General features: G+C 43.9%; 3 protein-coding genes across 3 annotated transcripts; 2 read left to right on the plus strand and 1 right to left on the minus strand.

Annotated features, from left to right (window-relative positions):
* LOC109709632 (kelch domain-containing protein 2-like) lies at positions 2,196–6,419 on the plus strand. The gene is made up of 9 exons (XM_020231942.1): positions 2,196–2,925; positions 3,652–4,179; positions 4,295–4,360; positions 4,447–4,613; positions 4,719–4,869; positions 4,955–5,045; positions 5,139–5,524; positions 5,632–5,736; positions 5,980–6,419. The coding sequence occupies exons 1-9, from the start codon at positions 2,791–2,793 to the stop codon at positions 6,193–6,195; spliced, it is 1,845 nt and encodes a 614-aa protein (XP_020087531.1). The 5' UTR covers positions 2,196–2,790; the 3' UTR covers positions 6,196–6,419.
* LOC109708409 (receptor-like protein kinase ANXUR2) lies at positions 6,678–9,962 on the minus strand. The gene is given in 2 exon segments (XM_020230135.1): positions 6,678–8,730; positions 8,732–9,962. Coding segments are annotated over 2 exon segments (2,589 nt in total). The 5' UTR covers positions 9,559–9,962; the 3' UTR covers positions 6,678–6,968.
* LOC109708414 lies at positions 10,330–13,911 on the plus strand. Its single transcript, XM_020230141.1, has 8 exons — positions 10,330–10,802; positions 11,482–11,549; positions 11,751–11,817; positions 11,960–12,114; positions 12,216–12,286; positions 12,772–12,840; positions 13,074–13,174; positions 13,376–13,911. Exons 1-8 carry the CDS (start codon positions 10,542–10,544, stop codon positions 13,679–13,681), a joined length of 1,098 nt encoding a protein of 365 aa, XP_020085730.1. The 5' UTR covers positions 10,330–10,541; the 3' UTR covers positions 13,682–13,911.

Consider the following 13,958-nt stretch of genomic DNA (forward strand, 5'->3'; position numbering starts at 1 on the left):
TATTATTTATTTATAAATAAAATAATACATAATAATAACCATAATAAAAATAAAATATTTTATATATAATTATAAAATATAAATTTATAAATAAAATATTATATATATATATATATGTAGAGAGAGAGAGCGGTCCATCCTGGACCTCTCTCAGGCGGTCCACAAAGTCAGGTCCAACGGGTGGACCGCATGCAACGTGCCAGTGAGCCGCGATTTTTCCGTCGATTGGTTTTCGTTTTCCGCAGCTTTGAAGCAGAAAACGACAATGTACCATTTTTTCAATCTGTAAAATATTTTTACGATAAAGCAGTTTTACGTGGAACTAAATATTTTACCCCGTAATTTTATGGAGAACTAAACTTGCTCTAAGGTTCAGTTTCGAATTATAATATTTAATCGACTGTCCCTAGCGTGAGTGATAAAGGAGTTGATGACTGATACACGAGGTTTCAGGTTTGGAATCCTAATTTATTTATATTTCTAGTTAAATTTATTTTTAAATAAAATAAACAAAGCGGATAGTATGTTACCTATATTTTCAAAATAAAAAAAAATTACAGTGTCTAATTGTAGATTTGTAGGCTTTGATGAGTGTTTTATACCCACAAACAAAACGAAGAAAGCAATGTGAACGTTCGTAATTTGTTTGGCTAAGTTTGAAATAGTGTTATCATGCCGCGTCCACAATTTCCATTTGACGACCTTGCACGTACTATATTATGTGATTGTGACCGTTGATGTTAAAAGAAAAGCAAGGCTAAATATATTTATTATATTATACATGAAACAACAAGAACTGTGTTTAATTGTGGTAATCCTGTTCCACTCTCATGGATTGCTAAATGTCAAAAGCTGTTTATAAAATATCATATTTTTTTACTAGCAAGAGCCACAGGCCCACACAACAGAAAAGGACCTTTTATTAGTGAGAGTGGAGAGTTGCTCGAAAATTTACTACTTTTTACCATGGGGTTTACAACCATAAAATATAAACTATGTACTTTGAATTTGGAAGTAACCCATCCCCACTCCTCCCTCTGGAGAAGGGCCAAGAGCTTCTCACTTCCCAAAACACCATCCCTAAACCCCAAAAAGTTAAAATAAAAACACCCTAAAAAGCAAGTAGGTAGGAATAAATTTTGTCTTTTTTTTTTTTTTTTTCCTTGCTTTGTTTGAAGTCCTATTTATTTATTTATTTATTTATTTATATTTATTTTCCCAAGGCCATCTTGAGAAGAGACATGTATAGATCCATATCAGCCCTATCTTTGAAAAATGAGATATATAGATAGAGATTGAGAGACCACCCCTCCACATCCATCAATCCCAATGTGCCCTTCAAAGCAAATCCACCCACTAAAAGAAGCCAAAATATTCAATGAAGCATCTGAGCGAGAGAAATCAATAAATGAACTCACCTTTTTATCAGGGGTTTTCATACTTTATATTCCTACTCTCCCAAATAAAACATAAAAAATAAAAAAATAGCAGTACTCTAATAAAAAAAAACTTAAAAAAATATTATTTGACTGCACAACTTACTGCTCTACTTTTTAACTCTCTTTAATTTTCTTTCATTCACCCTCCTCTCTTCTTTTTTCTATCATCCCGATCTCTTTTCTGCTTTGTTCTTATCTATTTTGACTCTGTCTCGAAAGCCTTAATTATTTTTATCTTATATGCTTTGTTTATTTCGCTTAATGAATGAAACAGTTACCTACCTTGCTATCTCTTTCTAAAAAAAAAAAAGCTTTTATTTGCTGATCTAAGCAAAGCTTAATTGACTCTATTAATATCACATTTGACTAGATTTGTAATATCGGTGTTAACTAAAATTTATTCGACTCTGTTAATAACTGTTTTTATAAAAATAGAATTAAACTGATTGATAGTGCTATGTGGCTAAATACCATTACTTTCAAATAAAGATGATTTAACTTTATTCTAATACGTATATTTGATGCGGACACTTCATCTATTCTACAAATAACAATGTTGCTTTATTATTGTGACAAGGAAAGATAAGTAGACATGGAAGTTTTAGGAGCCAATTTCCCTCTCTTGAAAAATCCACCTCACCAAACCCCAAAAACACATCTCCCATCATTTCCCACAGCCCAATGTCCCAATGTCCCCACCCCACCCCCATCATTTTCAGTTAGACGAGTTTAAAGAAAAACGAAAGCCCCAGACACTTGAACTAAAACAATGGGGGCATTTGAGAAGTTTGTGACACCTCACACATTCCAATGCTCACACTCCCCCAAACTCCCCTCTCTCTCTCTCTCTCTCTCTCTTTCTTTCTCTCTAAACCCCTCTCTTCTTTCCATCCCCATGTTTAATGTTACTATTACTATTATTATTTTTATTATTATTATGTTCTAATGTTGTGTTGTAGCACCCACTTTGTGGGCAAAGCAACTTTGTTTTGTTTTTGTTTTTTTTTTTTTAAGAAAAAATAGATATCAACAGTCTTTTCCTGCTACCAACTATTTTTCTCTTGTGTTGGTTGGCACAGCAGTTTTTGGGACATGAAAGGACCCATCTTTTCTTGTCCGAGAACAGACACTGATGTCTGATTTCTCACTTGCCTTGTTCATGTTCATGTTCATGTTTATGTTTCAAATTCATTGTTCTCTCTCCCTTTCTTTCTCATCAATCTTTTCACCGGTTTAGATACAGAATTTGGGTCTTAATAGAGTGAGTTGTTGTTGCTCTCTTTAGAGAGAGAGGGGGAGAGAGAGAGAGAGAGAGAGAGGAAGAGGAAGAGGAATAAAGAGATAGAGAGAGATGGGATCATTAGGAATGGAGGAGGTGAAGAGGAGGAAGGCAATGTGGCTGTACCCAAAGGTGGTGGGATTCAACCCTCCTGAGAGATGGGGGCACTCTGCTTGCTTCTGTGATGGGGCTGTTTATGTTTTTGGGGTAAATATGAGTGTGGCAACATGTGTTACTGTCTCTTTCCCTGCAATATATTATATTATATATATACTTTTTATGCTTCTTTTATTATCTGGTAACTTGTGTGCTTGAGTTGAATAACATCCTCATATTCTCACTGGCTCTTCAATTTTCTTTTACTGGGGCTTTGTCTGAATTGTCTTTTTCAGCTCTTTAAACTTTAACTTCATAGTCTGCAGCTCTTCTTACATCTGTTTGCTTTTCTGACCTGAGCTGAGTTAAGATTATAATCATGTTTTCAAGTCTAGCTAGATGTTATATTTTGTAATGTATGGTAAGTAGAAAAATTTCTCACTACATATTTCATCAAATGAGAGCCCAGTTTGATCTTTGGTATCAATTTCATGTTACTACTAACCAGTGCTATTTGATAAGAAAAAGTTAGTTTTACAAATTTTAAAAATGCAAAGTGAATTAGCCTCAGATGTTTGATTCGGAGTCCGCCGCGGACTACCAGGGAATTGGAGGCTGCCCTGCTCTAAAAGGCTCTTCTTTTTTTTTGTTGAAACAATTGATTAATCTCACCACTCTGCTTATTGTAGCTCCGTCGGAGCTCGTAATTCTTGTTTGTTAATATGTGTTACTCGATAATCGTTGATAACCTGATACGACTCTATTGCAAAATTCTTGCTTACCTTGCGGTTGTTTCGGATATAAAATAAATGAAAGGATTATTTTCCTTCCGAACAGGGTTGTTGTGGTGGATTACACTATAGTGACGTACTGGTTCTAAATTTAGAAACAATGGTTTGGGGCTCCCTCACTACTACGGGCCCGAGACCTGGAAACCGAGATAGCCATACTGCAACCATAGTCGGGCACAAGATGATAGTATTTGGAGGCACAAACGGTTCAAAGAAGGTTAACGACCTCCACGTATTAGATTTGCAAACGAAAGAATGGACCAAACCTAATTGCACAGGGACCCCACCTTGTCCGCGGGAAAGCCACACTGCGACGGTTGTAGGGGATGACAATTTGGTAATCTTTGGAGGGAGCGGAGAGGGGGAAGCGAATTACTTGAATGATGTTCATGTACTAGATGTGAAGAATATGACATGGAGTTCTCCTGAAATGAAGGGGGAAATTCCCGCACCGAGAGATAGTCATACTGCGGTGGCTATTGGAAATAAGCTCTTTATTTATGGTGGCGATTGTGGTGAGCGGTATCACGGGGAAGTCGATGTGCTCGATACCCAAACTATGGCATGGTCGAGGGTAAGGGCTCTTTAAGATAAATAAATAGCTCCTTTGCCATCATTTATTTTAGGAATTAATAATGTAAAATGAAAAGAATTTTATGAGAGTATGGTAACAATTATTCATTTTACAGTTCGCAGTGCAAGGATCCTCCCCAGGGGTAAGAGCAGGCCATGCAGCAGTGAGTTTTGGATCAACGGTAAGCATCTAACAAAATGACCTTTCACCAAAAAAACCTCTAATTTAGCAGTCGATCATATTAGCTTCTTTGTTACTGTTCTCTAGGTTTATATAATTGGAGGAGTCGGAGATAAACAGTACTACAGTGATGTTTGGGTTCTTGATGTGTTGACTCGAACTTGGACTCAACTCGAGATTCGTGGTCAGCACCCTCATGGACGTTTTTCACATACTGCTGTAGTTACAAATTCCGACATAGCCATATATGGAGGGTGAGTTGTAATAACTCCAACTCTATATTTTTGGACAATTTTAATTCTTCAATAATCATTTAATTCACCTTCTTTCTGATCATACTTTCTCTCAATTAATGACAGTTGTGGGGAGGACGAACGGCCTCTGAATGAATTACTCATTCTGCAATTAGGATCTGAGCATCCTAATGGTCGATACAATATTTCAATGTGCAAAATTTTCAGTAATCATTGGAGCCAAGAGAAGCGCAAATTCTTGAGAACAGAAAATATGGTGAGCGCCACTTCGACTATTTCCTCCCCCACCCCTAGTTACAGTATGAAGAGATATTGTGTGCTAATTGGTAACACATTTGCAGCAAAAAGATACGGGGATGATGAATGGAGAGCTCAATCAAAGAACCCGTGAGCTTGAAAAGGAACCAAGGAACAACCTCCTACGTGGTTTAGGTTGGTCTTTTTATTATTCGAAATGTACCATAAAATCTAAATTGTTTCTTTTTTGTTAGCTTAGCTTCTATTATATCTTTGTTTCTTTTCCAGAAAATATGCGTGAGAAACGGAGGAAAACAAATGATGCGAGAGTGTGGGAGATCGAATCCGAACAGGAGGAGCATTCTCTTTCTCTTTCTCAACATTCTTCCCCATCACAATCTGATCAAGAGCAGAACACTGTTCAGAAACTGTCGAGGTCTCCTAATGGCTCTATCTCAGCTTCTCGACAATTCATTCCCCTCAAGTTGCATCACCAGAAGCAACTGTCGAACGGCATAAAAAGCGCTTCTCGGGAAACACTTTTCTTGGGCACGGAATCTCCGAGGGTTGTTAAGACTGAGCAACTCCTTCGTGGTGTTCCCCAACCGAGGCATGAAGTGCAGTTTCTCGCTGCAGAAAATAAGCCGAATTCGCTTCCTGCCACTCACCTATTTGTAAGCCATTCCCAGAAATCACTCGATTTAGAACTTGACTGCTCATGTATCTTATATTTCTCAAGTTCTTTTATGGGTTTTTGTATGATTGGGTGTACGCCATACAGATGGGTGCTGAGGTTCGTGGAACTGTGGATGGAGCTTTCGATTCCGGATACCTTATGACTGCTGTTGTCAATGGACAGATATTTAGGGGGGTCTTATTTTCTCCTGTAAGGAACTTCCGAAAACTGTATTTCATTTTTTTCTCTTACGGTACAAGAGAAACCTTTATGTAACCCTCTTGTGGTAGCCTTTAAGTGGGAAGAAAATTTAGTCAGAATTGGCTTGATTAAGTGAAATCGAGCTGTACCACAAGAGAAACATAGGCGATTTTATCCCTAGTTTTTTTTTTTTTTTTTAAAAAAAAACTCCTTGTATAAAACTATTCATCACTTTTTCTTTGAAATTACCAGGGACCAGGTGTCGTAACTCCGAGACAGATGATAAATTCTCATGCCAATCCAGTACATGCTCGACCGCTGCCAAAGTCAGCCGCCTTCGAGTGCGGTCATTATGTCCGGCACGCTCAGCCGGTTCAAGTAGTTAAAGCAAAACAGGAAAGGCCTAAAAGCGATCTTCATGATGTCGTTCTGACACTGGGAGGGCCCGGGGGAGGCAGCGCATCCTAGAGAACTTATATCTAGAAATAACAGAAATCGTAGATGATTGAGGCTGCTGTTCTGTTTCAAAAGTCTTTGTATTGTAAATTTCTGAGTATGAAAAATAAGAAATATGTTTGCTTAGTTACAGTAGTTGTTTCCTATTGGTGCATTATGGCAGGTTTTCTCTCAGGTTTCTTTCTTGGTTACACACTCATCTTGATTGCTGCTGATGATGCTTGATATTTTTTTTTAACTGTTTTGTATACTTTTTTTTTTGGCAGAAAAGTAAGCTGTCTGTTAGAAATGTTAGAAAGGGGGTTCAAGCAAATTGCTGCATTTATTGTTGGAAAATTGAAAATTTGCTAGCAACATTTTATGTCTTGTCGCTGAGCAGTCGCAAATTTTGATTTGAAATTTTTTACTTCGACGGAAACAAAACAAATAAAACAAACATGAGGAATAAAAAAATGGAAAAACGGATTAAGGAAACAGTGGAAACTGCCAACGAATAGATAAATATTTATATCAGACAGACTGATTTGAATAACAGTTAGAATGTGATCTTCCAATTCGTCAATTACATATCACTATCAATTCCAAGAGCCTGCCTGTTTACAACAAACAAAAACAAATTTTGAACAAAAAAAAAATACAAATAACAAGCCCAAACCAATTCGTAACATTCTCCCACAAACACCACCAGGAAAACCCCATATTTAGTAATTAATCCCTTCTTTCTTTCACTCACCAACCTCTGAGTGGCCATTTTCCATATATAATTCTGAGAGAACAAAACCTCCTCACCTCCCGGTTGGATTTATGAGCTGAGAGAACACCACACTGGTGCTCAGCCCATCAGCAGAATCCTCGCTCCTCCCACTTTCTGCAGTGGAATTATTACCCGTCGAATGCCCGTCGCTCGCGCTGTTGTCGACCTCTGCAGCTTCGCCCGAATTTTTCCCGCCTTCGAAATTCTCCTGCAGCTGCAAAGCAAACTCCAGGTTCCAGAGCACGTCGCCCATCGAAGGCCGATCGACACCGTGGTCCAATAAGCACTTCTCTGCAGTCTCGGCGAACTTCTTCAGACACTCGGGGCTGATCTTCTCCTTCACCAGAGGGTCGATAATGTCGGCGAGGATTCCCTTCCGCTGGCAGTTCAGCGCCCAGTCCGCCAAGCTGACCTGCTCGCGGGGCAGGCTCGGGTTCAGCACCGGCCTGGCGCATAGAACTTCGAACAGAACCACCCCAAAAGAGTACACGTCGGACTTATCCGTCAGCTGCTGCCGTCTGAAGTACTCCGGATCCAGGTAACCGAAGCTGCCCTTGACCATCGTGCTGACGTGCGTCTGGTTGTTCATCGTCGGGCCGGTTTTCGAGAGCCCGAAATCGGAAACTTTGGCGACCCAGTTCTCATCCAGCAGAATGTTAGTGGTCTTCACGTCTCTGTGTATGATCGTGTACTTGGCCCCGGTGTGCAGGTAGTGCAAGCCCCTCGCCGCGCCGATGCAGATCTCCAACCGCTGCCTCCACTGCAGCGGCGGCTTGTTCGTCTTGTACAGGTGCTCTCGTAGAGTTCCGTGGGCCATGTAGTCGTAGACCAAGATCATCTCGCCGTTCTCGTCGCAGAATCCGATGAGGGAGACGAGGTGCTTGTGCCGGAGCTTGGAGAGCATCTCTATCTCGGTCTGGAACTCGTTCACGCCCTGCTCGGACGAGGGGTTGGAGCGCTTGATGGCGACCTTGACCCCGCCGTCGATGACGCCTCTGTACACCTTCCCGAAGCCGCCGACGCCGATGACCAGCGACTCGTCGAAGCTCCTGGTGGCCTGCTTGATCTCGGCGAAGGAGAAGTGGCGGCAGATGGCGGCGAGGTTCGCCAGGTGGCTGCTGGCGCAGCTCTTGCTGGAGATGGACGACTTGCTGCCCGACGTCGTGTGCGAGTTGCCGCCGTAGAGCGGGAGCCAGCCGGACCCGTTGTTGTTCGTGGAGTCGGCGCCGACCACGCGCTTCTTGCGCTGGTACACGGCCACGCAGATCGCGAACACCAGGCCGACGGCGGCGGCGCCGCCCGCGGCCCCGGTGATGACGTGGGACTTCTCGCCGGGCTTGGAGCGGAAGGAGCCGGCCGACGCGCCGTCCAGCTCGGCCGCGGCGAGCATCTTCGAGGGCTCCGGGTTGGGCCCCGCGAGGTTGCCCGCCGAGTCGTTGACCTTGAACACCTCGAGGCCGTTCAGGATGGCGTCGTAGTACTCGGGCTTGGCCGACTCGGAGGGGTGGAGCGCGACCCAGAGCTGGTCGTCGCCGGGGCGGTCGGGGAGGAAGGCCGCGTAGTCCTTGTATACCGGCACGGCCTTGGACGAGGCCCAGGCGATGACGTCGGCGCCGGACTGGGCGGTGGCGTTGGCCACGAAGATGTCGAAGACGCGCTGGTTGACCTTGGTCAGCTGCAGCTCGCACAAGTGGAGCCGCACCACGTAGGTGAAGTTGGGGTCGACCTGGAACGCCCACGTCAGGTTGAAGTTCCGGTTCACCGCCGGGTCGGGGCCCATCGACCGCGCCGTGCGCGAACTCGATCCGCGTCTTGTCGCTCGCCTCCACCGTGACCCCGAACCCGGCCCCGTATATGTAGGGCGAGTCGTCGTACCAGGCGCGGCTCAGGCCGCCCGAGTCGTTGCTCGCGGCGATGTACTGGCCCCCGACGTTGAGGCGGTACATGGTCTGGAGCGTGTCGGCGTCGAGCTGCACGCTCTGGTCCGAGAAGCCGACGAGGGCGACGGGGTCGGCGTAGAGGTCGGGCGTGGAGATGATCTCGATGCCGTTCACGAAGGCGTAGGAGGCGTTGTGGTCGGCGGAGGGGGTGAAGGTGAGGGAGATGACGCCGCCGGGCGAGGGGGGGAAGGAGAACTCTCGGATGAGGTAGGCCTGGCTCAGGGCCTTGGCGGTGATGAAGGCGCTGAAGTTGGAGAGGAGGGTCACGCCGCCGGAGGGGGACGTGACGGAGAAGAAGGACGACTCCGGGGGCAGGCCGTTGTAGGCCGACGGGTAGAAGTGGAGCCGGACCCAGTGGCGCCCCTTCTTGCTCACCGAGAAGTTGTAGGTCGACGGGGAGGTGAACACCCTGGCCGACATGTAGGGGACGGGCGAGGGGAGGGACGGGTCCTGCGACTCGGCCGAGGCGGCGGCGCCGCCCGCGAGGTCGCCATCCGCCGCCCAGTGACGGCCGTCGGCGTCGGTGCCGTTCGCCGACGAGCCGCAGTTCAGGAGTATCGCATCTGCCGGGGCGTAGTCGTCGTCTCCGTCGTCACCGCCGCCGCCGCCGCCCCCGGCGGCAGAATAGAGCAGCGCGGAGAGGGAGAGGAGCAGGAATAAAACCTGGGTTTTGGAATTCATGGCCGGGGAAGAAGAAAAACCCAATTCGCGGATTCGGCGAGAGGAGGCGGAAAAGGCGGCGGGCGGCGTACAGGAAAACAGGGGAGGGTGGAAACGAGAATTGAAGATAGAGTTTTCCTGTACACCTTTCTCGATTCAGCAACGCAGAAGAGGGCTCGCGGAGCTAGCGGGTTGGTAAAACTGGATCAATCCATGGTGGTGGTGGAGGAGGAGGATTTTTAAGTGTTGTGGGGATTAAGATTGGAATGAGGAGGAGGAGAAGGGGTAGGAACAGAGGAGAACAGAGAACATTGCTGTCTCTCTGTTATTCTCTGCTAGTATTTTTTTTTTTTTTTTTTCCTTTTTCTTGTGTTTGGGGTTTGTGTATTGAGAGAGAGAGAAGAGGGGGGATTGACTGAGGGATAGGTGGCCGTTACGAGCGGGAGAATGGGAATAAATGGCGGAATAGGTCTGTTTTTATTCCTCGGCGGGAAACGGTTGGTATGAATGTGCGTCTCCGCGAATTGGGCTCCCGCGCTCCTCTGTTTGTGCGCCACGTGGCATTCGTCGCCGTTTGTGGGCCGGGCCTGATTTATAGCGGGCTTTGAGATATTGGTCCACTGTGAGTGTGCGACGAGGTTTCTAATGGGCCTTTTGGGCCCGGCCCACGTGGCACGAGTAAATTTGTGAAGAAGCCCTATAGAAGTAATCGTCAGTCAAATCACGGAACTCCTCACTTCCTTCTTCTGATTTATCACCCCAAATTCCAATCTCAGCCACTGTTCAACGAAGGAGGCCAGCGTAAAATCCCCAAAATACCCTTCTCATTTTCTCCGTAGTACCACCAGCTCCCCGCGCGATTTCCCAAACTCGAGCGGGGACAAAGCCGTCTTTTCACCGATTCACGGGACAAAGCTCCAGGTTGGACTCGTCGCCCGCCTCCTCGTCCTCCTCGGGGGCGGCTTCCTCCGAACCGTTCGCTCTTCCTCGGCGATACGAGCGCCATGCTCCGATTCGTCGCCCTCCTCCTCGTCTCCTCGGCGATTTCCCTCGCGGGGGCCCACGAGCACCACGGCGATGAATCGGGCCCCAGCTGCGAGATGAACCCCGACGTGCGAGTCCTCGCCGAGTTCCGCCCCGGGATCGTAACGGTCGACGGACACGTGGACGACTGGGATGACGTGGAGGGCTCCGAGTTCCCGCTCCTCCCCGCGCTCGACCCCGACCAGGACAAGGCCTACGGCGAGGGCAAATTGACCGTTAAGGTTTGTATTTCCCAAAAAAAAGAAAAAAAAAACCCCTTTTTTATTTTTTTTTGGGTTAAAAAAAGATGATTTTTCTGGGAAAAATTGGATTGTTCCATTGATTTTTATATACTATTGGGGTTATAGCTGGAGATTGGGTGGGGTTAAGTGATTCGATTGCGTAATTTGTATAATTCTTTATTAGATTATGATAGTAATTAGCCCTAAAATTCGAAATTGGAACGGTTTCCGAGCTCTATTATTATGTTATCTTTTGCTAATTATAGCTAACACTAGGAATTTTCATGGTGTTTAGTGTCATGCTGTGGTTTGATTTAGAATGTCGATGATACTGCATTTAATAACCTAGTTTATGTTGACCTAATTGGACTATTACTACTCTAAAATTAATTATATCCTACGGCCAACACTGATCAGGTATAAAATAGTTAATTATGAAAACTTTGGTGAGCTAAATTTTCTCCAAAATTAGTTCCCAATTTCATCTAGCAACCTAGTCTAAAGGCATGAATTTTCTCCAATTTATCTTATTAGTATAGATGCTATTTCAGTGATTCTGGTGTATCTTTGACAACGCGTCACTATCGGTCTCTGAATTTTTTTTAAAAAAAAGAAAAGCAAAGAGAAACTGATGTTTTGCTTAAATGATATAGTTTCTTATTATTCGATGCTTTTGTAGGCTGTTCACGATGGCACCAACGTTTTCTTTATGCTACAAATTGATGGCGAGTATGCATACACTCAAGGGTAATAATTTCTCTTCCAATATGTACGACTTTGCTTTTGTGTTGATCGACTTCAACTAGTACCATTGTTGCCGAGACTTAATGTGGTTGCTACAAAAGAGATCTTACGCGTGCCATTTTTATTTTTATGCTGAGCAATATTCTCTAATAACATCAAATGGCAAGACTTGTAATTTTTTAGCCTTTTCTTTTGATTTTCCAGTGAAAATGCGAGATGTCCTTCGGTAGCTCTCATGTTCCAAGTTGGCGAGAATGCCTCATATGATAACGTAAGCTTTTGTTTGTATTGATATCACCCGCTTATTAAATTGCTTGCTTGAAAATAAGCATGTGCTTTTAAATTTTATCTCTCTTATGGAAGCTGTTACCCACATAAGAGTTCACTTTTCATTTGAAAATCATTGTTCTTAGATGGGAGGGTGCAAAGATTTGCCCGGCACATGCACGAGTAAAAGCTGTCGAGGCCATGAAGTGGACATTATGCACTTCTCTATTGGGACTGCTGTTCCTGGTCGTCTATATGGTGGTAATATATTTGACAACGCGGATGGAAATGGAGGTGATAGGTATCATTGATTTCTTTCTCTTGTATCAGATACAATCTCCCTGGCTTGACTTTTAGTTTTATCTGTTGAGAGCTGCAACAAAAAGTTCTCTTTTTTGATAGGTTTGGCCACCTAGTTGATGTGTATTCCTGGAATCCGCACTGTCAATACCTTGATGGATTAGGCCCTAAAGGTAATTTCATGCTTTAAAGATGACAATCGAATAAGTTAGCCGAATATCTGGGGATTAGATTGTTTGAGTGAAATGTTGAGGAACTAAGTAGTAAGTCGTAATACTGAAAGTGCAGGTACATACATTCTACTCATAAGGCGGTAAGTTTTTTTGGGGTCTGTTTTGATCCTCTGAAGATGATATTCTCTTAGGAGAATACTCTTTTTTCTGCTGATCGTCTGACTTGTTTTGGTGCTTCTACCTAGAGAATATTCAAGTATTTTTTGTGCGAATTTCTGTCTTTTCTCCTCCTCCTTCTTTTACATGCCCTTTGCTTTCGTTATCTGATTTCTGCAGGCACCGCCTGCATTAGTTGTAGTGTTCCTATTTATACTTGCTATCTGTTTTTTTTCTTTCTTCCTTTCTAATATAAGATAGCTCTTTGGCTAATTAATTACAGTTTTCAATTGCATGAAGCAATGAAACAGATTCTTCTGCATTTTCAGGGAATAGTTCGAATGCTCAAAATGACTGGCACGGTGCTTGGTGGCACAGTTCACTAACGTTTCATTCAGGTATTTCTTTTCCATTCACCCCCACCCCAGTTTCCGGCTTCTTCTCTCTAGATTGATTTTCAACTAAATCTTTTTTTTTAATCTTTTCCTACCGCTAAATGAGACTTTGTTGCTCAGAAGATGATTTGGGGGGAAAAAAAACCCCATGCTTTATTTGCAAATTGGTTACAACATGATGTTCCTATCCTTCTTATATTTAACTATGTGATGCGACCTAGCTTCACTCTCTCCAGGCTTCTTGGAAGAGGAGAGCCCTTACGGAGATCAAGGCAATAAGGGCACCTACTACTTCGAGTTCTCGAGACCTTTGAGAACGATGGATCGTTTCCAACAGGTAAACCTCTGAACTACTCTCTCCTAGTGCCCGAATTTTCTTATATGATGTCTGTTGAGCACAATAGAACATTGTTCCCAGTATCTTAGCTTTTAAAGAAAAATGGTTAATCACATAAGGTATCCACGTGTTTTCCGGTAGCTTTCATTTCACATTGACCGACAAACCAAATACAACTCTTTTCTTTACGTACCAATACAGGATGTGCAGTTCACGATCGGTCAGCCGAGCAAAGTGGCTTTTGCTTTCTGGTACCCGACAGGCGGTCAGCCATATAGCAAGTCCCAGCACTATTCGGCTAGTTGTAACTGGCTCCCTCTCGACTTATCATCATCGACTTCTGCAACTTCTCTTTCCCGGTCGGGTTCTTCGAGTAGCTCGTGGGACATGGCGACCGCCTTCGCCTTGCTCTTGTCGGTGATCTCCATCTGTCTCTCCGTCTTCGTGGGCTACTGGGTTTCCAGAACCAAATATGTCCCCTTTACACCGATGGTCCAGATGAGCTGAGTAACAGTCGAATATACGAGATAATTTTGTACCTTTATCCTTTTTTGCTCTTTTTTTTACTTTTTATTCTATTTGTTGAGATTATGCTACTGCGTTGCAGAGAATCGATGTTTCGGTTTCTTCTTTTGTTTAGTTCCTGTAAGATATTCTTCTTCCTGCTTTCCTTTTGTGTGAGCATGCTATTTTTTCCAATTCACTGAATATCATATTGCATGTAACCATTTAAAAGATATTGTGGTTCGACTTGATCATCGATTCTTATTTCTCAAAACGCTTG

This window comes from Ananas comosus, linkage group 4, assembly GCF_001540865.1.
Source record: "Ananas comosus cultivar F153 linkage group 4, ASM154086v1, whole genome shotgun sequence".
In the NCBI taxonomy this organism is placed as follows: Eukaryota; Viridiplantae; Streptophyta; class Magnoliopsida; order Poales; family Bromeliaceae; genus Ananas; species Ananas comosus.